The sequence below is a fragment of the Daphnia pulex genome, chromosome 10, assembly GCF_021134715.1.
Source record: "Daphnia pulex isolate KAP4 chromosome 10, ASM2113471v1".
NCBI lineage: Eukaryota > Metazoa > Arthropoda > Branchiopoda > Diplostraca > Daphniidae > Daphnia > Daphnia pulex.
The window spans coordinates 11,566,059-11,591,198 of NC_060026.1; the positions used below are offsets into that span (position 1 = coordinate 11,566,059).

At 37.3% G+C, this 25,140-nt stretch overlaps 4 protein-coding genes and 1 long non-coding RNA gene across 9 annotated transcripts; 1 reads left to right on the plus strand and 4 right to left on the minus strand.

Annotated features, from left to right (window-relative positions):
* Positions 1-167: 167 nt before the first annotated feature.
* On the minus strand, positions 168-3,921 carry LOC124206091. 2 transcript variants are annotated; one of them, XM_046603734.1, is made up of 13 exons: positions 3,483-3,921; positions 3,295-3,399; positions 2,697-3,220; positions 2,354-2,612; positions 2,069-2,235; positions 1,875-1,983; positions 1,557-1,759; positions 1,333-1,485; positions 1,238-1,268; positions 942-1,135; positions 687-848; positions 431-613; positions 168-356 (listed from the first exon to the last, which is right to left on the minus strand). In XM_046603734.1, the coding sequence occupies exons 1-13, from the start codon at positions 3,826-3,828 to the stop codon at positions 192-194; spliced, it is 2,601 nt and encodes an 866-aa protein (XP_046459690.1). In that variant the 5' UTR covers positions 3,829-3,921; the 3' UTR covers positions 168-191. The 2 variants fall into 2 exon arrangements, with proteins under 2 accessions (XP_046459690.1, XP_046459689.1); XM_046603733.1 differs by having other exon boundaries at positions 2,342-2,612; positions 3,483-3,908.
* Positions 3,922-4,191: 270 nt separating this feature from the next.
* Positions 4,192-8,212, minus strand: LOC124204252. Its single transcript, XM_046601296.1, has 14 exons — positions 7,745-8,212; positions 7,502-7,600; positions 7,023-7,414; positions 6,816-6,944; positions 6,494-6,740; positions 6,205-6,374; positions 6,035-6,140; positions 5,728-5,933; positions 5,503-5,664; positions 5,400-5,433; positions 5,075-5,259; positions 4,836-4,997; positions 4,574-4,756; positions 4,192-4,493 (listed from the first exon to the last, which is right to left on the minus strand). The coding sequence occupies exons 1-13, from the start codon at positions 8,091-8,093 to the stop codon at positions 4,742-4,744; spliced, it is 2,256 nt and encodes a 751-aa protein (XP_046457252.1). The 5' UTR covers positions 8,094-8,212; the 3' UTR covers positions 4,192-4,493; positions 4,574-4,741.
* A 1,147-nt stretch (positions 8,213-9,359) lies between these two features.
* Positions 9,360-13,701, plus strand: LOC124204160. Of its 3 annotated transcripts, none has more exons than XM_046601189.1 (14): positions 9,360-10,102; positions 10,203-10,304; positions 10,384-10,772; positions 10,842-10,964; positions 11,045-11,288; positions 11,414-11,583; positions 11,668-11,776; positions 11,860-12,065; positions 12,161-12,313; positions 12,384-12,414; positions 12,489-12,781; positions 12,860-13,021; positions 13,129-13,311; positions 13,382-13,701. In XM_046601189.1, the coding sequence occupies exons 1-14, from the start codon at positions 9,736-9,738 to the stop codon at positions 13,544-13,546; spliced, it is 2,697 nt and encodes an 898-aa protein (XP_046457145.1). In that variant the 5' UTR covers positions 9,360-9,735; the 3' UTR covers positions 13,547-13,701. The 3 variants fall into 3 exon arrangements, with proteins under 3 accessions (XP_046457145.1, XP_046457147.1, XP_046457146.1); XM_046601190.1 differs by having other exon boundaries at positions 9,478-10,102; positions 12,860-13,012; XM_046601191.1 differs by lacking the exon at positions 13,382-13,701 and having other exon boundaries at positions 9,474-10,102; positions 12,860-13,012; positions 13,072-13,166.
* A 419-nt stretch (positions 13,702-14,120) lies between these two features.
* LOC124204161 (zinc metalloproteinase nas-13-like) lies at positions 14,121-16,022 on the minus strand. Of its 2 annotated transcripts, none has more exons than XM_046601193.1 (9): positions 15,898-16,022; positions 15,762-15,832; positions 15,580-15,655; positions 15,355-15,475; positions 15,056-15,252; positions 14,640-14,708; positions 14,455-14,561; positions 14,311-14,361; positions 14,121-14,245 (listed from the first exon to the last, which is right to left on the minus strand). In XM_046601193.1, exons 1-9 carry the CDS (start codon positions 15,962-15,964, stop codon positions 14,240-14,242), a joined length of 765 nt encoding a protein of 254 aa, XP_046457149.1. In that variant the 5' UTR covers positions 15,965-16,022; the 3' UTR covers positions 14,121-14,239. The 2 variants fall into 2 exon arrangements, with proteins under 2 accessions (XP_046457149.1, XP_046457148.1); XM_046601192.1 differs by having other exon boundaries at positions 14,121-14,248.
* A 3,002-nt stretch (positions 16,023-19,024) lies between these two features.
* LOC124204037 lies at positions 19,025-22,136 on the minus strand. Its single transcript, XR_006878726.1, has 11 exons — positions 21,951-22,136; positions 21,450-21,803; positions 21,248-21,371; positions 20,864-21,165; positions 20,650-20,804; positions 20,435-20,553; positions 20,134-20,339; positions 19,901-20,054; positions 19,807-19,837; positions 19,288-19,746; positions 19,025-19,211 (listed from the first exon to the last, which is right to left on the minus strand). It is a non-coding gene; the product is annotated as an uncharacterized LOC124204037 (long non-coding RNA).
* Between the last annotated feature and the right edge of the window lie 3,004 nt (positions 22,137-25,140).

A 25,140-nucleotide genomic window follows, 5' to 3' on the forward strand; every position in this document is an offset into this window, starting at 1 on the left:
TCGAATTAATATCACTGCTCCCTCCTTTCTACATATTTCGTTTATTATTATGAGGCAGTTTAGTCTACAGCACTTATTGTTGCTGGTTGGTCACTCCAAAAATATATAAGTATATAAGTACATATTTTATTATTTAATATCCACTGCAACATACACGCAAATTTAAAAAGATGCATGTATAAGAATGAATTTCATACAGATGAGTAGACGGCAAGAAAACCAGACAGGGAAGTATCACCGTCTGATGTAAACCTGACCAACACTTGATTAGTCGAAGAATTAACAACAAAAGGAGTAGGTACTGATCCCGATTCAGTCAACAGCAGCTTTTCGTTTATCGTTGATCCATCATAAACCTGAATTAAAAATTAAACTATTTACCCTAAATAATCCAACAATTAATACTCTGCCAAACTAACACCCAACTTACGGAAATAAAATCCGCTCCCTCTTGTGTTTCAAAGAATGCAAAAAGTAACCGGACTTTTGATCCCGGTGTCACACTGATAGTCCAGCGACAGTCCGTCAGATTAGGATACACCTTTGGATAGTTAGGGCTTTTTATAGTTCCGCTAGTTCCTTCTAAGTAATTCTTGCATTGGGGTGTGGATATCTGTAAAGAAGAGCAGAGAATGATTAATCTGCCTCTTTATTCAAACATAAATCTATTGGTCTAATAATTATACTTTGGAGACGTTCCAGTGAGATACATGATTCTCTTGGATTCTCGGAGGTTTAAAATGAATCATCATTTTATTGCTGACCGAGTAGATCACCTTTTTGTATGGAATATTAGAGTATTTCGTGTCGTATAGGACAAGGCCGTCTGTACTCCATCCGTCATATACCTGTTTTGTCACTTATGATTATTTTTTATGGAGCACCTATACTTAATTTACATGAAACGTATTTAATCTAATAAATAAGCAACGATGACTTGCAATCATTTCTGGATGAGTCCGGGAAGAAAACAAAGCAGCCGTCGGGTGTTTTAGGTCGGAGTAGTTTCTTTGAAGAAGGATTAAGTCGTCGATTTGTCTCGTTTCGATTAACCAAAAACAGTCAACGATGTCGGTGTCGGATGAATAGTTCGGAGTAAAGAATGTGCCTTCAGCATTCATAAAACCCCCACAGCCTAGCACAATATAAAAAAGTTGCACATGCAAATCTGTGTTTTTGAAAAATCAAGCTTTGACTCTGTTTAAATTAGTTGTAAAATTGGGAAACATCAAACCACCTGGCTTAAAAGGTTCATCTGTGCTGTTGATCTGAAATTTATTATAGAGTAAATTTATTTATAAATGCATTAAAAACTATTATTGTCAAACTTACACTTGTATAGGACCCTTCAACTATATAATTCGTGTCGTAATAGGAGGGAATCTCTAAAAACAATTCGTTGGCGGATGATCGTACTGACGGCGGTTTTTTTGATCCACTGTGGGATAAGAGAAGGGGGCTGGTCGAGAAAGGGCCGTCGTAAACCTGCAATAATTTTTTCCCCCAAATGCTAGATTACTGCAACACGATTTTAATTAAATTCCCGGGATTTTTACTTTCAGAAAATCTGTGTTATTGACAGTGGTAAACCTATCGAATGATAGCCAAATTTGATGACTGCGTTGCACTGATATCAAAACAATCGTTTTTCGAACGGCAGCTAAAATTCTTTCCGGATGCATTACATCGACTGTAGGTTTGGGAAATATATCCGAAGAAAAGTGGCCCGATGGGTTTGTAAGGTGCTCGCACTTGACACCTGTATTTATAGAGGAAGAAATGTGAATAATAAATGTTATAGAAAAAAGAGTAAAACGTGAGGAACGATCGAGACGATAAGTTTACTATAAAGTATAAACTTATCAAATTCTTACTACAGCCATCTTCATCGGATCCGTCTAGACAATCGTATTTTCCATCGCAAACTAATTCTTTCGGTACGCACTGCCGTCCACATTTAAATCCATCGTCTTTGACACATAACTGAAATGATAGAATTGAGAAAAAAACATTTTAAAGTACAAAAATGTTGTTGTCTACAATAATTATTTTCAGTCGACGGGCTTACAGTTTGATCGCAATACTTTTCGTCCATGCCTTCACAATTATATTGTCCGTCGCAAATGTAATAGCTTGTGTGCGCACATCCATCATGATCGTAATCATTGCAAAAATAATGTTGTTTTGGACATCTCCAAACAGCATTGCTTAAATCCGTCGTGGGTTCAATAACGACTAATAAATAATGATGCATCAGTGGCATACATTGATACATGTATCCGAATTTACATTAAATTGCACAACACATTAGTCAATTGCATTATAAATATAGTATAATAACCACCGTTCAAACCTTCTTCTTGTCCTGTAAATATGTCCAAAGATGAAGAAGGACCATTCCAAGTATCGGAATACTGAGAGTTCATGTCAATCCTGTATTTGCGACACCTGTCCAAAGGTTTCCACTCTATTGCTGGGCACATTAATTGATTAGCGGGCTTAGCGGGCAACACCAACGAGAACAGATTGTCTTCATTTGTTGATCGCTTCAGGCAGCTGCGAGGAATCGTCACTGTCATGTTCGGTCTTTCAACCTCATCTACAATTCCATCCTTTTGAAGTGGTGAAAAAGACAGAATTTTATTTATGGGCTACTGAAATTTGAATCATTATTAAACTATATCCTAGTCACGTACTTGAAAAATTTTTAAAGTGAAAGAAGTTAATTGCTCTGCGCATCCAGAATTGTCTTCCCAATTCAACGTCAACGAAGTGGATTGAGCTGCAACACTTATGAGTGGTTTAAAATGGGACTCGTCACTTCTTTTCATATTAGGCGGAACAATAATATCTGTGCGTAGAGTTTTGCCTCGAAGTGATTGGAAGTTTGGAATAATTTCAACGACATAAGCAAGACACGGGGTAAGATGCCTTGTCAAATAAAAGGCACAGGAAATTTTCTTTCCCTTTAAAGGCGATGGCGAGAGAACGATAGAATACGAAGTTTTCGATTTCTTTTTGAGGCATTTTTGAGGGACGTACAAGGACGTTTCCGGTTGCAACTTGTAATCGCTTTCAGGTGCTTGCTGATAAACCCGAATCCAGACACCTGAACTGAATTTCAGACACTCCGTGGAGAATATAGACCATGTTAGTTCAAGGAAATCGTTGGTTAAAGAAGCTGAAATTTCAGAAGACTTGTTAAGACGCGAGTTAAAATCTGCGAAAAATATACAGATTTATTTTTAAAGTTTCGTTGAATTAAAAAAAAACGATTGCTAAGTACTACATTACCAATTGTATTGATGTCCACCAAATGAGCCAACGAACATTTAACAGCTCCTTTAAGATTGTCAACTGCGGTGGATTTCTCTGGTTGCTGATTTCCTTGCGAATTCCCTAAAGTACAGAATTCGTTTCAATTTAAAATACCTTTTCTTTTGGGGCTTTTTAAAAGTTCACGATATTTTAAAATTAGCTACCTTGGGCAATAGTAACAGATTTAGTTTTGAAAGTGGAATTTTTACTACTTGCAATAGTTGATGACGTTGTATAATTTAAAGATAGGATTGATCTAACTGATGGATCCAGCTGAAATATTTCTTTGATTGGAGCAAACAGATCGTCCGTTTGACTCGAAACGGCAGACACGATTGTCCGAACCGCAGCTTCAATCGTCTCCAATCGATTCTGTAATTGCTGGTTGCATTCTGTACTGCAAAAAGCTGACGATGCGGTCGATTTTGGCCCTTCATTATTTTCTGATTGTAACTCTGACTTGACGAACACTATCAAAAAGTGGACGAGCCAGAAACGAAACCACCCCATGGCAAATTCAGTGTTCTAATTTTACTGTTAAAGTTTTTAAACGCTCGTTCAAGCAACCCCGGTTCCTGCTCAGTGGAAGGCTGATGGGGAACTGATATTGATACGTGCAAATATGTTGAATGGTGCTTATTTGAGAGGGGCAACTGCAGATAAATAATATTTATGTAAACAGTTGCATATGCATACTGTATAGCATATTTTCTTGTTTTATCTGGAATATAAGAAAACATTGGTTTCAGGTTACTCCAGGATGAATATCGCTTTCGTTCCTGCTTGATATAGGCTAGTATATGCTATGCTAATTAATAAAGCGGACTCTGACAAAAAATATCAAGTATTTTCTTCGCTTATTGTGGGTTCTTTCAAGTGTGTTCTTCTTATTCACTCATTTAGTACGTTCACCCTCATAAAAAATTACTCATACATTTTTTTATTCTTTTTATCCAATTATGTGATGTAACACCATCTAATTTTTTTAAACCCCATCATAAGATTTAACATCACACAGATATATAAACAGCAATGAAACCAGGAAAGGATGTGTCACCATCTGATGTAAACCTAACCAACATTTGATTTGAAGAAGCGTTAACAATGAAAGGAGCTGAAACCGACCCCGATTTAGCCAACAGCACTTCTGAATATACGGTCGGCCCATCAAACACCTATAGGGGAACATAATAAATTGCATTCTGATTAGTGTTTTCAAGTCAAAGATAACGAGAACGCGCAATTTATATTTTACAGAGATAAAATCCGCTCCCTCTTGTGTTTCAAAAAAAGCAAAAAGTAATCGGACTTTTGATTCCGGTTTCACGGTGATGATCCAACGACAGTCCGTCAGATGAGGATAAGGCATCGGATAGTTTGGACTCGTTATAGTCCCGGTAGTTCCTTCCAAGTGGTTTTTGCACTACGGTGTTGATATCTGTATATGCGACCAAGAAAATGAATAGAAAATAGTTTAATTCCATATATAATTATATACAAGTTTACACTGTATATACTTTTGAGACATCCCAGTTGAAGACATGGCCGTCTTTTACTTCTGGTGGTTTAAAATGAACAAGAATTTTATTGCTAATCGAATAGACGATGGTTTTGTTTCGAACGTGAAATGATTTTTCGTTATATATTACACGGCCATCCATGTCCCATCCGTCATACACCTAATGTAGTTTTTTTGTATGCAAAAATTAATAAGAGAAAGAAAATTAATAAAGAAAAAAAAACGATGTAAACTTGCAATCATTTCGGGATGCGCTCGAGACAACAATGCAGTTATCTTTATATCAGAGAAATTATTTCTCATTAGGATTGTATGTTCACTTTGCCTGGTTTCGACGAACCAAAAACATTCAACGATACCGCTCGAAGATAAATAATTTGGCGTTGAAATGATACCTTCACCGTAAATATACCCCCCACAGCCTGTAAAAGTAAAGGGCTGAAGATTGTATATCGATAGTTTTTTAATAGCATGATTGTTTTTAAAATCGGAATTTTTAAAATCGGAATTTTTAAAATCGGAATTTTTAAAATCGGAAATAATTTGTAAAAAAATTAAACACCTGGAACAAATGGCTTGTCCGTTCCATTTATTGTCTGCAATATGATCAAACACAAAATTTTAAGAATAAAAATAACAATTAATTTTTTGGTCAAATTTATTACTTTTACACTGGCATAGAAAGCCTCAATTCCATAATTCGGGTCATAGTACGATGGAAATTCAACAAATAAGTCATTAGATGATGACCGCACTGAGTACGATGGCTTAACTGATCCGCTGTGTGAAAATAGAAGAGGACTTGTCGAGAAGGGGCCGTCATAAATCTGAAGCAAAAATGTTCGATTGAATGGAACATGATGCCAACGATAAAAATGTAATTAGGATACTTTCACAAAATTCTGATTTTCAAAAGTGACAAATTTGCCGAACGTCAGCCAAATTTGATGATTAGGTTGTACTGTGATCAATACTGACGACTTCCGAACAGCGTCGGGTAATCTTTCCCAATGGATATCGACAGCAGGCTTAAGGAACGGTTGAGAAATAAAATTACCCGATGGGTTTGTTAATTGAACACACGTATTAACGTGGCCTAAAAATCACGGACGTAAATAAAAAAAAAACACATTATCTAATCAATTTTCGTCACGAGGGCAAAAATATTAGTAATACGGGGTAATAATATTTACGTACTGCAGTTTACTTCATCGGAAGCATCCAGACAATCATATTTGCCATCGCAAACTAATTCTTTCGGTATGCATTGTCGTCCACATCTCCATCCACCGTTGTTGCATACCTCAATTAGAATGGAATTAAATATTATTCCATAGATTTTTTAAATGATAGGTTAATTGGTATACATTTAGATCACAATACGTTTCGTCCCTGCCACTGCAATGATCAATCCCGTCACAAATGTGATTCCTTATGTGCACACAACCGGAGCGTGAACGTTTTTGATGTTTGCAATAATAATGTTGTCTCGGACAATTCCAAATTACGGCTGAATGCGTCGAAAAATTAACTGTTTCTGTGGAAATAAACATATTTTACCAATTTATCATTATTCGACGTTGCGTAGATTATTTTAATAAAAATGTGGTTTTATTATGTTTCATTATAATTAGCTAAAAATATTTAATTTAAAACCTTCTTGCTGTACTGTAAATATGTCCGAAGAAGAAGAAGGACCACTCCAAATGACCGAATAGATGGAAACCATATCTAGTCTGTATTTGCGACACCTGTCCAATGGTTTCCACTCGATTGGACATGATGTTGGCTTGTTATTGGGTAGCACCAGAGAGAACAGATTGTCTTCATTTGGAGATTGCTTCAGGCAAATGCGAGGGATTGTTACCGTCGTATTCGTCCCTTCATCTTCTACAATTCCATCCTTTTAACGGAAATTAAAAAAAAATTTTTAATACCAAATTAACAAGTAGTAAAATAGGAAACCTATTTCCTTTACTGGAAAAATTGTCAACTTGAAGGAAGTTAACTGAGGTGCGCATCCAGAATTGTCTTCCCAATTCAACATCAAGGAATTTGAATGGGCCACAACGCTTATTAACGGTTTCATGCTGGGCTCGTTGATTCGCTTCATGTGGTGGTATAGAATAATAGGAATTTCAGTAGTAAATAAAAATAATAATTAAAAAGAAAAAAAAAAATTTACTTTTGGCGGAACGACAATTTCCGTGCGCAGAGTTTTGCTGCCTCGAAGCGACTGGAAGTTTGGAATAACTTCAATGACATAAACGCGACACTGGATAAGATTTCTTGCTAAAGAAAACGCACAGGAATTTTTCTTCTCATTCGAAGAAAATGGCAAGAGAACGATAGAGTACGAAGTTTCAAAATTCTTTTTGAGGCATTTTTGAGGGACGAATAAGGAAGTTTCCGGTTGCAACTTGTAATCGTTTTCAGTCGATTGCTGATAAATCCGAATCCAGACACCTGAACTGAATTTGAGACACGCCGCCGAATATAAAGGCCATTTGATTTCAAGGGACTCATTAGCTAAAGATGCTGTTACGTGCGTAGACTGGTTGACATAAGAGTTAAAATCTAAAAGGAGTAATATTGATGTCCAATAAGGCTTTCAGGTAAATTTGCCTTTTGACTGAAAGATCAGACTGACTTCTGTGATAATACCAATCATATCAACGTCTAGATAGGCTATTAGTGAGCATTTCACAACTCCTTTGAGGTTTTCAACTGCTTTGCTGTTTTCTGGTTGGTGTCCTCCTAAAACTGGTACATAATATAAATGAACATTCGTGAATTTATAGCACTATATAAGGTATTTATCTATTGCATCAAGTGTTGGAGGGTTTGGATGACAGTTTAAAAAAAAAGAAAAAATTTTGTTTATTTTTTGCCAGTCGTTTTCGGTACCTTGTTTACCAGGAGAGCCAGCATTTTCAAAAAATGAAGAATTTTCGCTCCTTACTGTTGAAGAGAAAATTGCAGAATTCAAAGCAGGCACCATTGAGGTTATTGATGGGTCTTGCAGTAATATCTCCCTGACTGAAGAAAGAACATCGTTTTTTGTACTCAAAAGAGCAGAAACGATCGTTCGAACAGCGGATACTATGGTCTCCAATCGATTCTCTATTTGCTGGTTGCATTCTGAACTGCAAAAAGCTGACGCAGTTGATGTTGGTCCCTCGTGATTTTCGGATTGTACTTCTGATCTAGCGAACACTATCAGCCAGTGAATGAGTAAGAAACGGCACCACACCATGACAAATTCAGTGTTGTTTATGTTGAATTTGGAATTATTTTAACACGGACTTAAGGCAGACTGTAACAGCGACCCCAATTCTTGCTCGATGTAAGGTCGCAGTGTCACTAGTATGGCTTGGTGTAAATATGCTTGTAAATATGCTGCATGATGCTTGCTTGAGAGCATATATACACAGCAGATAAATAATATTTATGTATAAATAACAAAATAAATACACTACAGCATTTTTGGTTCTGCTCGGTTCAGCCCACAATATATATAAGCTTATATTGGTTTCCAGTTACTTCTGAACGCGAAACAAAATTTCTTTTCGTTCCAAAGTCCTGCTTGGATGAAATAAAATGGACAACGAAAAAAAAATGTGAATTTTCGTTTAAAATCTTTTTGCCGCCTTTTGCATAGCAAAAATATTGGAGAGAAATTCTCGCATCTTAGTTAATTAATATATACAAATGAATTTTCATTTAATCCTCATAGTCCAATATTTGTGAGTTGGTTACCGTTGTCAGACATCTTTTGGGTTCTTCGGAATTCTTCCAATGGTATTTTTTTTCCAAGTCTTTCGCAAACAACACCTGGTGTTCCTAACTTCCTTAACTTCGAAAGAAATCGGAATTCTAATCGGGTTGAACGAAGATTTTTTCAGCATCATGTAGAAATGGACGGGCGCTGATTTAACACCGGCGTATTCTTTCCATTTTTGGAAACCTTTTCAGGAATAATAGAAGTTTAAAATAAACTACTTATGCTAGACGAACTAGCCTACCGATATTTTATTCAAAAAAAAATTGCCTTCGGTGTCAGAGTGTCGCAATTCCGGCTTTGTGTGACTTTCCTATAACGCTATACTTTTTACCCGAATTCTCATCAACTAATTGAATTACATTTTCCATTGAATTATGCAATAAATCAGTCTAACCATCATTGCGGTGACAATTCAGTAAATTACCTCCTTATAGCTGAAAGCCATATATACGATAGGCCTATACCAAGCGCCACGAAGCGAATGCATAAACAATGTTTTCAATACAATCACATCATCACAAATCCCGCGACACGTGCAGCGGGTCAGAGTGCTAAAAAAATTCTCTGTCCGTAAATAAACAAATCGGGGAGCCTCGAGATCTTGCTGGAGATAAGCAAGTTCAGACTTATTGAAATAAAGATCTGCTGAACTTCTTGGACTGTGATCTTGGACTTTACTCGCTCTGGTACATATACAGACTGAGATAAATCAAGTCAAGTTAACAGAATCAGCCAATCATTCACATGTTTCGCCAATATTTAACAGCAGCAGTGCTATATAGTCCTCACATACAGGCAACTGGCAAAATTGAGTGCACATTAGAAATAATATTTTTTTTTTCCTTATTTTCTGCTCTCTGATGTGATTAAAGCCGAATGATGTTGAAAGATGAGTAGCTACAGTTTGTTGAAAACATGATTGGCTAGCTGTAACTTGAGTGATGGTGATAAAAAATTACACGCTATCTTCTGCTTCTTGTATTTAGAAAATGAAGAACAGTTGCAAATCAACCTTGTGTCCAGCAAGAACTTAAAACTTCAAGAAGAAACAATAATCGAAATTTTTTGGCAATTTCGTATTTCTTATTAGGCAGAAGAAATTTATTCAGCAGTCATGAAGTTGCAATTCATAATCGTTAATTTAGTAGTAGTGCTCACTAGATCAGCCAATATCCAGCCAGAAAATCAGGACGTCATTTGCATCACGCCAGAATGCCGGCAACTGCCACAGAACCGAATGGAAACCATTGAAATGGCTATTCGAACTATCGTCACAGCTCTTTCGAGTCAAACAAGCGATTTGTTTGCTCCAATCAAGGCAATATTGGAAAAGGATCTGGCAGTCAGATCCATTCTTTCAGCAACACCAATTCGTCAAAACACTACTACTTTCTCATCAGCTTCAAGGGCTGGTGGGATTAAGAATACGGAGAATACGCTTGGGAGTAGACCTAATCCCTCTTCTGCGCAAATAACAAAAGGTAATTTAACAGCATAAAAAAGGAATACCCGATATGTAGGCTACTATAATTCATATATCACCTTTCTTATAAATTTGCAATAATTTTTACAAATATAAAGGGTACTACTCGGAAAGCCTTCAACAAGGAAAGAACATGGTCGACCAACTCAAAGGAGTAGTCAAGTGTTCTTTAGCTCATTTGGTCGACATCAGTACCATTGGTATTAAAATCCTTGAATTTTTCACATACCATGTAGAATAATCTGTCAGTAATTTAATTTAATGTGTAATTTGCATTAGATTTTGAATCAAATCCCAGCAATAATTCGTTCGTAATCTCTGCTTCCATTACTAGCAATGATTCTCTTGAAATCATGTGGCCCGCGCTCTCATCGGAATGTCTGAAATATAGTTCTGGTGTTTGGATTCGATTGTATCAACTCGGTTACGAATTAAAGTCGCCAGTTGAGACTTCCTTGGCTGTACCACACAAGTGCATAAAAAAGAAATCGCAAAATACGTATTCTCTTGTCCTGTCCCCACCGTCTTCAAATGCAAAGAAAGATACTTGTTTCTTTTCTTTGGCCAAAAATCTCACCCAGTGTCGCTCGTACGCCGTCGAAGTTATTCCAAATTTTCAGACGCTTCGAGGAAAAACTTTGCGCACGACAATTGTCATTCCACCTAAGGTTCGGATATGCAAAGAACGTAACAATTTTTTATTTCATTGATATTGAGGGATTTTTTATCGAAAACAGCAAAGTGACGATTCCAAATCACTGATGAATGTTTTGGTACATCCAAATTCATTGAAGCTCAATTGGAAGGATAACTCTGGCTGCGCTCCCCAAATGACTTCTTTAAACTTACAAATATTGCAGGTATAAAAAGGTTTAAGTTTTATACTTTTAATTATACTATTTAGCTGCTGGTTGATTTCTAAATCATTTTTCGTGAAAAGGATGGATCTGCAGACGTTGAAAGGTCAAATAGTACTGTCAGGATACCACGGAGTTGTCTGAAGCAGGATGCTAATGAAGAAAACACATTCTCTGTGGTATTGCCATTTAATTCGCAGACATGCCCAATAGAATGGAAGCCGCTGGACAGGTGTCGCAAATACACATTTGATATGAGCTCTCAGTACACGGAAACTTGGAATGGCCCTACGATTTCAGCAAATGTATTTACAAGAGGAAACGAAGGTTTGAATTTTAAAAGATATTTTGTTGACCTTTTATACTTTCGACACTTCATCAAAACCTTACAATTATATATTGAGACCAAGGAATATGATTTTTATTTAAATAATTTTTTAAAATTTTTACAGCCAATTTTTCGTTTGAATCAAATTCATATAATTCTTGGTTGTGTCCAAAAAAACATTTTATTTGCAACCATGGTTGTGCATCGTCGGAGCATGGTAGGATTGCAGCTTATGTGTGTAATGGAGAAAATAACTGTATCGCCGGCCGGGACGAAAATTATTGTGATCAGAATGTAAGTCAGAAAAAAAATAATTATTTATCGCGTTCGCTTACGTATCTGTTTATTTCTATGCAATCGTATCTATATACATCCCAGATTTGTAAAGAAGGATTTAAATGTGGGCGGCAGTGTATACCAAAAGAACTAGTTTGCAATGGCCAACACGATTGTGTAGATGGCTCAGATGAGGAATATAGCAGTTGCAGTTGAGTTTAATTACTTTAAATTCTAATTTAATGTCAAAGCTATATTTGTTTAAATTTCATAATTATTCCTCTTACTTCTTAGCTTACTCTAACGTATGCCAGCATTTCACGAATTTCAGTGGTAGTTTTTCTTCAATAACTTTCCCTAAACCCGCAAACGAAATCCACTCAGAGAGAGATTTTGATGCTGCTCGGAAAAATTCAGTTTTAATATCCGTACAACCCAATCATCAAATTTGGCTGGCATTTGAGAAATGTGTCACTTTTGAAAATCAGCATTTCGTCAATGTAAATATCAATTTATTTATATACATTATTGAAGTACCGCTAAAAACAGCCTGCTGTATATACGGCGTCTATATTTTTCGAATTTTTTTTTCAAGATTTACGACGGTCCTTACTCAACCAGCCCTCTTTTGTTATCGTACAGTGGGTCAGTTAAGCCATTCTCTGTGCGATCCTCATCCAATGACATGTACGTGGAATTCCCATCTTACTACTACCCCAATTATGGAATTACAGCTTTTTACACCAGTGTAGGTTTTTGTGATAGCTATATTAGAAATGAGGGAACTTATGGCACATTTGTTCTTTTACAAATTTTAGATGAACAGCACAAATGAATCATTTGTTCCAGGTACGTGTCACTTTTCCTTAACTAAATTGGTATGCTGCGCGCTGCGTAATATTTATTACGATTCTTTTTCGTAGACTGTGGTGGTTATATTAACGGCGAAGGGATCATTTCAACTCCAAATTATTTGCTCAACACCAATATTTCTGACTGCTATTGGTTCATCGATGCAAGGCAGAACGAAGATACCATCCTGCTAACAATGAGTAACTCTGCGCTTCTCTCGTCGTCTCAAGAACTTGGCGCTGCGTCAAGAAGTGAACTGTCCAGTGACGACGATTATGCAAACAATTATTATGACCATCAAATAACGACAACATCCTCAACTACTATGTTGCCTCCACGAAATGATCCACCGCCCAGCATATTCGCAAGTTTTCTATCTCTATCCTTTTATTTTATTGTAGAGATCCAAAAGTAAATTTCTGGTGAAAATGTAATCTTAAAGGTATACGATGGGTGGAGCTCGTCGGGCACTGTGCTGTATGATAGCGAAACGTTTAATCAACAGTGGGGGAAAAATATTTACTCGATCTCCAACAAGATGATGGTTCGTTCTAAGGCACCAGTTGTTCGAAGTAACTTCGTATCTTCTTTGAAGGTTTCCAAAGTATGAACTAATCGCTCGAGTTTAATTATTCGAGTTTAAGTATGCTATAGGGCTAGTACCTCAGTAAAATTTATAAACCGAAATTGCTATATTGCTGTCCTATACAGATTTCTACACCGCAGTGCAACCACAAATTTGAAGAACCCAATGGAATAATAAAAAGTCCAAACTATCCACTGCTTTATCCAAACGTAACCGACTGTCGCTGGAGCATCGAAGTAGACCCAAGCTCAAAAGTCCGGTTACTTTTTGCATTCTTTGAAACTCAAGAGGGAGCGGATTTCCTTTATGTAAGCGATTTTATATTGGCAAATTATTTAAGGTAAAACAATTGAGTATTTTTTTTATTTCAAATCATAGGTGTACGATGGGCCGACTGTATATTCAAATCTGTTGTTTGAAAAATCAGGATCGGTCAAAACCCCTTTCCAAGTCGATTCTACAACCAACAAAATATTGATTCGATTTACATCAGACGGCGAAATTTCTTTTCCGGGTTTTTTGAATGTCTATTCGTCCGTCTGAGTTTTGACTTTGTTGAGAAATGAATCCAATTGTTGATGGTTAATAATTGGATAATGAGTTGGTTTCGTCCTTTGAACCTTTGGGACTGCCATAATGATCGTACCTGTAGTGTATATTCTTGTTTAATCCGGAATATAAGAAAATATTGGTTTCAAGTTACTCCAGGATGAATTTCGCTTTCGGTCCAAAGTTCTGCTTGATAGTATAGGCTAGGCTGCCTATAATAATATGGCAATTGAAATGCCCGGTCGAAAGACTTTATCGATCCGCCGTCCACTGCCTGCCGGATCTCATCAGTCCCTCGATCTTGATCGAGGTGTAAAATGCTGACATAAAAGGAGGAATTTGGAGTGGTATCTGGACGAGGGTTCAATCAACCAGGATATCCCAATGAAACGGAAAGTTATGAGAAAGAAATTCATCCAATGATTGTCTCGTAGTGCTTATAAATTTAATTCAACCGCTGATTATCCTCCAGCCCTGCCATCAGCCAGCGAGTCTATAAGCCTATAGTCTCAAGTTCCAAAGTTCTTTTTGAGGCATTTTTTAAGGGAATAAACAAGGACGTTTTCAGTTGCAACTTGTAATCATGTTTATTTTGAAATGTTTAAAGTAGTAATAAATCTTTTACTCAAGAATACAGATTATATGTCCAAATGCCGTTTTCGATATACGTTCGCTTCCTAGCAGATGTTAAATCTGCTTGAACAAATAAACAATAGCAAATAAAGTAAGTAGCCATTAAAATACAATGTAGGCTATACCTGTTTTTTAGCTGGGCATCCGTACAGGGCGTTCAGCTTGAATAAATCAACCTTTCATTGGGGGTATAAAAGTGTCAATTAGTGTATCTTGTATGCAAAATATTCTCTCACACGTGCAAATATTAGAAATATTTAAAAAATTACCTCGCTGAAACCCACTCTCTGGCCGATCGAGACACCATCAGGTACAATAATTGTTGGGATTGTTGGATCGACAGCAAAACCATACGCTCCGTAGTGCATGACAGATCCTGTTTTATGCCATGTGTTTTTTAAAATATGAAAACGTCGGTTTCAAAAATATATTCAAATCTATGAATATTTTTTACCGTAGTCATAGGGAGCTCCCAAGTGCTGAATTACATCTTGGCTGTAGCTATCAAAGTTGCTTTCATATCCTTTCTTGCGCAAAGAAATAACGAGAGCAATAAATTAGCGTAGTTATTGAAAGAAATATTTTGAACACAAATATTTCGCATCGTCTTTCAACAACATAATGCGACTGATACGCGTATACTATATTCTTATTCTAATACTAAAATATTTCTAGACATTTTACATTTAGCCTGTGTATATTATTTATCGTACAGGCCTATGTGTCAAGATTAGATCTTATTTATAGACGTCTGAAAATCAAGTATAAGATAAGGACAAAGAAAGCTATACGAAATGCCCTCAAAACATTTAAGAAATATTTTTGCGTACGTTAACCCAATAATATTAACAGGATACTTCATTTGTATACCTGGCTGAATGTTTTCATAGTTGATTGTGACGTAATCATCGCGATCCGTGCGGCTCTGCTCGTGGTAAAAACCGAGTGCGTGCAGGAACTCGTGGATAGGCGTGCCAGACAAACATCCAGTTTCTGTGCAACGGAAACAATTCGAGTCGAGTGAAAGAGTTTGAGATCCTCCGACCATGCCAACAGAGCTGTAACATCTGTAAAAAAAATAATAAAATGAAACAGTATGGGTTAAACCCAGGTTAAACCACGTCAACTGTATAGTTTGGCATTGCAAAGGAAGGGGATAAGAATTTTACCCTCCACCAGTTTTCTGAACGATTACGTAATCTTTCTCTTTGTTCCTGACGATGAATCGGATGCATGAGTTGGCTTCATACTGGGCGAAAGCGTCTGCAAGGGTGGCAAGTTCCTCAGCAGCTGTAAAAATGAAAATAAATAATCGAATTACAATGAAAGGCAGAAATAAATAAACATCTAATAATATATTTTTTGCTATATACTGTACATAGTGAAGGACTTACTGAAGCCGGTGTCTATGGTGTAATAAACAATGCCTCCAGGCCAAAGCAGAGCAGGGTCTCTTACAGCATTTTTCGACTTAAAATGCAAAAAACGTTTATGGTATTTTATTTTTATATTTGAGACATTCCAGATGACATATCCTGTTGCCACTTATTTATTCTATGAATAGACGAAAATATACCTCGATACCGAAGATATCTCCTTCGAATAGATCCGGATTGATTTCTGGGTCCCAATTTTGTGCGGCCTTATCTTTATAATATTTTAAGTTGTAAAAATTCCAGTTTCAATTTTTTTTTTAAATTTGTTCCACTTACTTATGGGGTTTGCCAATCCTAAGGCAATCACAAAGTAAAGAATAATTATGGTACTTGAACGCAACATTTTGTTTTTTAGAATAAAATACGTTGTTTGGAACTTTATATCACGACTGATCAATTGATCGTGCTTGTAGATGTATACAATAGTTTTTTTTTAAATCTTATCTATCCTATATTTGATCAAATGCTATTAAGACTTAGGACTTTACATTTAGAAAGTACAAATAGACCAGGCTGACAGTGACAAGGTTAAAAAATGTCAAGTGTGTTATTTGTAATCTTTGTTGCTGTCAGATGTGTTTGCAGGCGAGTTATAAATAAAAAATTGTTCACGGATGTCATGAAGTACATGTCGTAAATGTTAATCTAGACAGCTAGTGAGCTAGAAACTGTTTCAATCCTAGAATTAATTGTGGTTTATTCGCTTCATGCCTTCGTCGTTGCGCTATACAGTATAATTATACTATTTTCCGGATGGAACTGTTCCCTATACTTGCTCATCCTCTACTGTATTATTTATAGGGGCACAGTAGTTGAGTAAATTTAAGTTTGCTAGCTATATTTATTATGATAGTACAAATATTCTTCTTTGACTAGTTTTCACTTGCTACCGACGAATTTTTTCCTTTCATTATCTCTCCCGATCGAAAACTTGAAATTCTTGTAGCTATACACAGGAATTTGGAGAAATCGAAAAAGGAAAGCTACAGATTAGTTATTTTTTTATCCCGTCTAAGCGCTAAACATTATATCAGACTGATTTTTCTCCTGTCTTCTGTAACACTGGAAAAGTTCAAAACTTGATTAGAAATTTAGTGAAAACAACAATCGACAACACACATTTGATTGGTTCGTGTTATCTTTTTTTTTCATTTTATCCCCTAGACTGCTGGGTATATTGAAGTTTCTATCGGCAGCTACACGATTTAGGAAGTGATTGAAAACATGCATAGCGTCCGTGACAACATAATTACGACTCCGGTTTTTTTCCCACCCATCATTATAAAATGTCATGTTTGCGATGGACCAATCCTATAAAAGGCCGGTCGCATTCACCATGTTCTCTACATTCGCTACTCCACAAACTCTCCTCGTCAGTTGTTTCGATAAGTGATGGTTATACAGCAGCAGTCGATTCAAATTAAACATGTTGTTCAAACTGTTCTCCACTACATGTTTTTTGGTTTTCGCCATTATTGTGACCATCAGTAATAGCGCAAACTCTTTTTCATTGACTAACTTTAAAATTCCTCGAATGTTACTTCCAATCGCCGATCGAATTTCGTCTATCAATGTGAGAGGTGCTTCGCATCATAAACGTGAAATTCGTGACCCTCCGATTCGAACGGATTTAAGCCCTACCCTGCTCGGAGAATTCTCGCCGATTGATGTGAATGACTCGGAAGTCAGGGAAATTGCCGACTTTGCAACTACGGCGATCTCGGCCAGCAGCAACGCTGGGCCTTTCCGATTGATCAAAATCTTGAAAGCGGAATCGCAAGTGGGAATCGGAGCTGTCAACTTTAAATTGACTCTGGAAGTGGACGGAGCCGACGAAAAAAATCTCCGGTGTGAAGTCGTGGTTTTCGACCAGTCGCTGGTTAAGTCGTGGACGTCTGTTTGTTTCCCGATTGATAATAAATCGAACGGTGTAAGTTCATCAGCTGACAAAATCATTCCCAACGTTTCAGCGCCACTCCAAGGCGGATACTCGCCCATTGACGTGAACAACGCTAAAGTCAAGGAGATTGCCCGATTTGCTGCTGCTGCTGTATCAATCAATTTAAACTCGGGTCCCATCGCCCTGGTCAATATAGTCAAAGCTGAATCGGAAGCTGTGGCCGGCAGGAACTACAAATTGATTTTGGAACTAGAGGGATCGAACGGCGAAACTCGAATCTGCGAAATTGTGGTTTTTGATCAGCCTTGGACGAACACGCGCATACTGAGCAACTCGAATTGCTTGCCGATCAAAACCAAATCACCGTCCGTCATCATTGATGGAGAGATGACTTTAAATGACCCCCGCCCGATCGAGCCATTTTCGCTGGCGATTGTAGCAGAGGATTCTGTGCCCACCAATAAACGGGAGATTCCCGGGAGCTCAGCACGATCTAATAAAAGGCCAGTTCCAATAGGTGGATTCATGCCAATGAATGTGAACAACGAGCAAGTCAGAGAGATTGCCGAATTCGCCACGTCCGCTATATCGTCGAAAATCAATTCCGGCCCAGTCACATTGGTCAACATAGTTATGGCCGAATCGCAAACGGTGGCTGGGAAAAATTACAAACTCACTCTGGAGCTCGAAGGATCCCAAGGAGATAAGCACCTGTGCAAAATTCTGGTTTTCGACCAGCCCTGGACCAAAACACGAATATTAAGCGAATTCAACTGCTCTCCTTTCAAAACCACATCAGCACCGGTCGCCATCATCACCGAGATTAGCCACGACGATTTATTCCGGCCCATTACAGACGGATTCTCTTTATTCAACGTCGACGATGCCCCAACTGTTAAACCTGACAGTCTCCGCAGCAGTTCATTCCGACTCAATAGGAGTCCGAACTTTCCCAGCGGGTTCCCAGCTTCGTCGACCGACTACGTGAACGAATCTCAAGCTGATTTGGGTAAATCTAAACCCTTTAAACTGATGAAGGCTATTACTTTTTGGGGAAGAAAAAAGACAAAAAGAGACGAAGCGAAATAAAATGTACGAATAAATTTTTTTTGTTGCGATGACCATAGCACAAACTATAGCCTGTATGCATTATCAGTCAAGATCGAGAAGGCTCTTCCTGGTGTTGTAGCTTGTCTCATCCCTCCCTCATTCGTCATTCCCACCTAATATTTGTCGATTCAGCTATAGTAAGCTAAGTTGTAGTTATGTCCTGTTTTCTATCCAATGTATTTTTGAGAAGGCAATCTATTAAATATACAACGCTTTACTCGTTCAAATAAGGGATCGCGCAGAGTAATTTATTCACAATTCCTGCAATACGCATTTTTAGATGATGTGTCAATTAATTTCGTGTAAAAAGATGGGATGGCATAGCGGCAGCAGTGCAATTTTGGGAGCGGTTAAAGTATTGCTGCAAATTATTTTCGAATCAAACTTACAGATAAGAAATCCGAGCCCTCTTGCGTCTCGAAGAACGCAACAAGCAGCCGGACTTTTGATCCCGGTTTCACGCTGATGGTCCAGCGACAGTCCGTCAGATGGGGATACCGGGATAGAGCATCGGATAGTTTGGGCTTTTTATGGTCCCTCTGGTTACATCGTAGTGATGTTTGCATTTCGCTGAGGATATCTGTTTTGTGGGCAGCGGATGCGCCATTTCAATTGAGAATTGCTACTACACCAATATAAGAACAACGATTTCGAACCTTGGACAGTATGGACACGTTCCAGTAAAAGGCGCGGTATTTATTGATGACGTCAGGTGGTTTTAAATGTATACCAATATTTTGTTGGTGATCGAGAAGATGACCGCCTTGTCCTGTACTACGTTATTTGATGGTTTGCCATTGTAAAGCACAAGACCGTTTGTACTCCATCCGTCGTAAACCTTTTCAAAATACAAGAGAATAAACATTAATTGGAATAATGTAGGAGTAATTTAACAATTAGACTTGCAGTTATAGTTGGATACATGAAACGGATAATAATACAGGGGTCAGCTTGGTAGTTTTGAAATCAAAAGAATGTTTTCTTAGTAGGATACTGTCTTCACTATTTCAGGATTCAATAACCCAAAAGCAGTCGTCTTTACTTGTCGCTGATAAATCCGGATAAATCATTCGGAGTCGAAATAACCCCTTCGCCGTTAATAAAACCATCACAGCCTATAAAGGATAAATTAAATCTGGTAATTTTAATTTTTTTTTTTCAGTATCTATACGCACCGGGTACAAATGGCTCGTCTGTGAGGTTTACCTGAAATTAAAAAATATGAGAAAATTAAAAAAAAATTCCAAGATGTCGTAGCAAGAATTTTACACTTGTATAGAAAGCCTCAATTCCATAATTCGGGTCATGGTACGATGGGAATTCAACAAACAAGTCGCTGGATGACGACCGCACAGAGTACGGCTTACTTAATCCAAATGTGTGATAACAGAAGAGGACTGGACGAGTAAGGGCCATCATAAACCTAAAGAGATATGGGTCAACAAAAAATATTTTCAATTGGCTCAATAATAATCGTGTGTGTGTGTGAAATGTGTCATTACTTTGATAAAATGCTTGTAAGTGACAAATTTATTGAATGAAAGCCAAATTTGGTCGTCGGGTTGAATTGATACACCAGCACTGCCGTTTTCCGAACGGCATCAGGAACTATGTCTGGATGAATTTCAAACGCAGGTTTAAGAAAAATCCGGGAAGAAAATTTACCCAAAGCATTCGTGAATTGTTGACACACATATATATGCGTAACCTGTAATATAGATAAGAAAAGAAACAAGAGATTATAATTTCACCTTTATAATACTCTGCATTATGACTGTAGTAAATTCCAAAGCATATACATACTGCAATCGTAGCCTTCGTCAGAACCATCCAGACAGTCGTATTTACCATCACAAACTATAAATCCTTCGGTAAACACAAGGGTAAACATGCTGTCCACATCGAAATCTTTCTTTGTTGCACTGATACAGAATTTAAAAAAAAAATTGTTTTTAAATTTTAAAAAGATTTTTTTTCTTATTCAAAGTATTTATAGAAAGGGAAAACGATAGTAATACCTCGGTATCACAATGTTTTTCGTCCCGGCCATCGTCGCGCTGGCCATCAATTTCGCAAATGCTGATGGATTGTATTTGTTGACACCCACGAAATGGGCAGAAATAATGATCTTTTGGGCATCACATAAAATCGCTTATGTTCACCGGGTAGTTTCCTATTTGAGATGAGACAAGATTAATTGCGTGCGCATGTTAAAAAAAAATAATTATTTACCCGATTCTAAGATTGTGGCAAACTTTTATTACCGGCAGCGAAATAAAAAATAAATAAATAAATAACCTTCTTGCCCTGTAAATATGTTACGACGACGACGGACTTTTCCAGGCCGAGTACTGAGAGCTGACATCGAGTCTGTATTTGCGACACACATCTAAAGGCTTCCAGTCTATTGGACAGGTTTGCCTATCGGCCGGCAACTCCAGTAAAAACAGATTTTCATTTTTCCTAGGATGCTCCAGGCAACTGCGAGGAACACTAATGGTCGAAATGGCCTTTTCTCTATCTAGAATTCCATCCTTTTTTTTAAATAATCAGGATAAAAATTTGAAACTTGTTGAGCCATACAGGCAGGTAAATTCTGTGAACTCTGCTGCATACTCGAAATATTTCAAGTTGAAGGACGAGCGGCGTGCATTCAGAATTGTCTTCCCAATTAAAGACCAACTAATTTGAGTGATGGGCCACAATGCTTGTTAGCGGTTTCGTGCTGTTCGTCGCTTTGCTGTTCATAATTAGTATAACGACAGAAGCTTTTAATTGGGATATTTCCGATACTAATAGCTTATGTCGCGGTTGTCACCTTATTATTGGGCGGAACGACGATTTGCGTACGCAGAGTTTTGCCGCCAAGGGACTGATAGTTTGGAATGACTTCCACGGCATAAGCGCGGCACTGGGTGAGATTTCTGGCCAAGGAAAAGAAAAAGGGATCCTTTTCGTCACGATGACTGCTGCTGCGGGAAAAGGACGATCGAATACGAAGCAGCATCTTTGTTTACAAGGCAGCACTTTTGAGGAATAGATAAGGTAGTTATTGCTGTCGCCTCTTCCGGCCACTTGTCATCCCCTTCGGATGTCTGATAAACCCGAATCCAGACACCCGGACAAAATTTGAGACACTCCGCGGAGAGGATGGGCCAGGTTATCTAAATATCTAGGGACCCATTAGTCATTACAGAAGCTTTTAATGTTCGCATTAGATTGATTGCCTTAAGATCATAATCTGCGAGTGAAAATCACAGCAAAGTTAATACAGCTTGATGCATATAGAAAATGGCAAAACGAATTAATCCTCTATTACCTTTCGTACTGATGTCTATCAAATTTGCCAACGAACATTTGATTACTCCTATCAAATTTTCGACGATTTTTTCCGTGCTGAGAGAAATCTGCATAAAAATAAACAAAAAAAGCATCTCAGGATTTTATAATTAGCCAAATATATAATTAAAATATAAGTTTTAATTTCTGTTGCGTCTGAAGGGCTGCTCTCAATGGTAGCGTTTAGACCACTTCCAGTAACAGTTGATAAATCCCCGGAATTTCGAATAAATTCAGGTTGTGAACGTGATAATAAGATTTCCCTAACCGCCTGATCCTGCTCTAACATTTTATTGACTGTTGTAAACAATTCGCTTTTTTGAATCAAAAGAATCGAGACAGTGGCTCGAACAGCGCCTTCAATAAATCGTCTCCAAACGGTTCTGCAGCTGCTGATGGCATTCTGCCATGTCGCAGATGATGGGCGCTGATGTCGGTTCGTCAAGGACTCAAGGTTCTCCACTGATATTTCTGATTTAGCAATAACATTTAAGAATATGTAGCCTACATATCGCAACCGTATATTCCCATGGCCATATTTAGATACCACAGCTTTTCGGCCAAATTTATGGCTCTTCAGTTATCCAATTGAATTAAACTCAATTATCTCTCGCGCCAACGAAAAAACAAAGGGATGGGAGCGGAAAAAAGGGGAATTCTACTTTTTCGTTTTTCAACTTAAAATTCAACTTAGATAATATCAATAAAAAAAATTGAAAATCAGACCTGATATAAAGCTAACGCAAGTCTATTTTTTAAAAAAAGTCGCGTTTCCCTAGCCCTAGCCGTTAAACTGCAAAAAAGGTCAAACTGGCCTAATTTGCATAAGGTCCTCTCGGCTTTCCAAAGACATTTTTCGAACGGGTCAAAAGTACTTCGGAAAATGAAAACTAAAATCTAAAAAAATTCAGATGTGTTCTCACTACCTAAACCTATGTACATACCAAATTTGAAAGAATTTGGTTAACAACTGTACTACTGAGAGGACTGCAAAAACAGCTTTTTTGCATAAGGTCCTCTCGGGCTTCCAAAGACTTTCGGTAGGTACTGTATGGTAGCTCGTAGATGAGAGCTACATTTTTGGGGTTGAGCCTTTGTTTACTGCGAATGCGGAAAGTCAGCTTATCAACCGCGTCTTAAAAGTTTTTGAACGTTTTTGAATGAACGGCGGGACTATTAACTCCGTGATATTTTCATAAATTATTATTATTTTTTATTTTACTCAGCTAGCCGTGAATTTTCGTTCGCGTGTCAATCTCTTGTGATTTCTTATAATTTTTAATGGTTGGTCAATTTATTAATGATGCTGCACAACTTTTCCAATCAAAGTGAGACTATATTTATTAATAATATAGGGTTCTGGGTGCAGCTGGCGCCCATAGCGATAACTGTGCATATACGTGGGCATTCAACACGAGGATGTGTGTAGGAAGAGCATGAACAGGTGAACGGTGAACACCACAGTTAGATAAAACTTCAAAGGCTTAGTGTTTGACACTAAAATGATTAAAATTATCAATTAAGCCCAGGTTTTATACTCTTATTTAACGCATAAAACGTTGGCCTTAACGTTTTTTAGTATATACCTTTGATAATAGGGGGGGGTGGCAACTCAAACTTTAGGTGTACGAGGATTCAAAATCTCAAAGATTCTAGAGATTCTGAGAGATTCTACAAGATTTCTGCCAGATTCTGAATCAAGTTTCCCCCAAAATTCCGCTAGGGGCGCTACTAGTCCTTGGCCCAGTTTCTGTACAGAAGTATGCACTATGTTACGTAGTGGGCGTACCTCCGTTTCGGCACGCTCTATACAGCTTAAAGACATGTAGATCGTAGGGGAGACCGGGGCTATGTGGGACACGGGGCTAAAATGTACAGGGCAATTTTTATATGTACAATTTGTCTTAAAATTACGAAATACATACAGCTGTTTTATTTATAATATAAAGTTTTTTTCCTGAATTTCCGATGTTTTGTCGAGTTGTATGGGAAAAACAAAAAAATGGGAATCGGAAAAAAAATTTCCGACGTTTTGTTTTTCATTTTCGTAATATTTTTTTTTATATTTTTATAGAACCCAGATAGCTGTTTAATAGGGTTTTTTCCTAGTTTAAGATAATATTAATATTTTATAAAAAATGAGTTCCTAAGTATGATATATTTTAGTTTATTTGATGTTGTTTGGGTTCGGGTTAAACGGGACATGGAAAACGGGGTAAAACAGGTATTGCCAGATCAACGTTATTTCCAGAAAAACGCCCCCTGGCAACAACAACAAAGGAAAAATTATCAAAAAGACTTTTTTGATAGTATCTCCACTTCTACTTTACAAAATAAATAAAAAGAGCACTTCTGAAAGGGAAATGAATTTCCTTTTCAGCAGTGCATTATTTAATAAATATAATTAAGCCGTTGCAGAGAAAATTGATGTTCCATTTTTCCCCCGGCTCTGTTCCGTTTAACCCTAAATTTTTTGTTTTTCGGCATTTTTTCATGTTGGCATTTCATCATATAACTATTGAATGATTCAACGAAAAAAATTAAAAAAATAACATAATGTTCATAAATGCCAGGGAATCACCACTATACTTTTATTTTTTCATAATTATAAGTTTTATTAAAATGGCAGCGAAAAGAAAGAAAATGTCCCACATAGCCCCGGTCTCCCCTATTATATTTAAGACAAGATTCCTTCGGTAATGTCCTTCGGGAATTTTTTTAAACGTTAAAGAGACAGAAAATCAAGGTTAAATAGTAGAAAGTAAATAGTATACATACTATTATGTTTGGACAATTCTGTTTCCCTTTATTCTCTTAAATGATTTGATTCTTATTAACTAATTGACTAATAATCTGTCAATATTGAGTGGTGCGACTTAGGTGTGGCGGAGGCTTCGCCCCGCCACCCCACGTCACACTTCATGTTTAGATTAAGTTAAAGTAACTTTTATTACTATAGTAACAATACAATTATATCATGCGGTCACATGTTGCATTATATGAGTCTTGGCTAATAGATAGCGAGCTACCATCATACCCATTTTTCCCCTTCCTGTAATAAAAAAATGATGGTCTAATGGTCATCAACCCAGGCTGCCATTCGAATGGTTCGCGGTTTGAATCTCGATCAAGTCGGAAAGGAAATCTAAGTTTGTAATTTTTAAAAAATT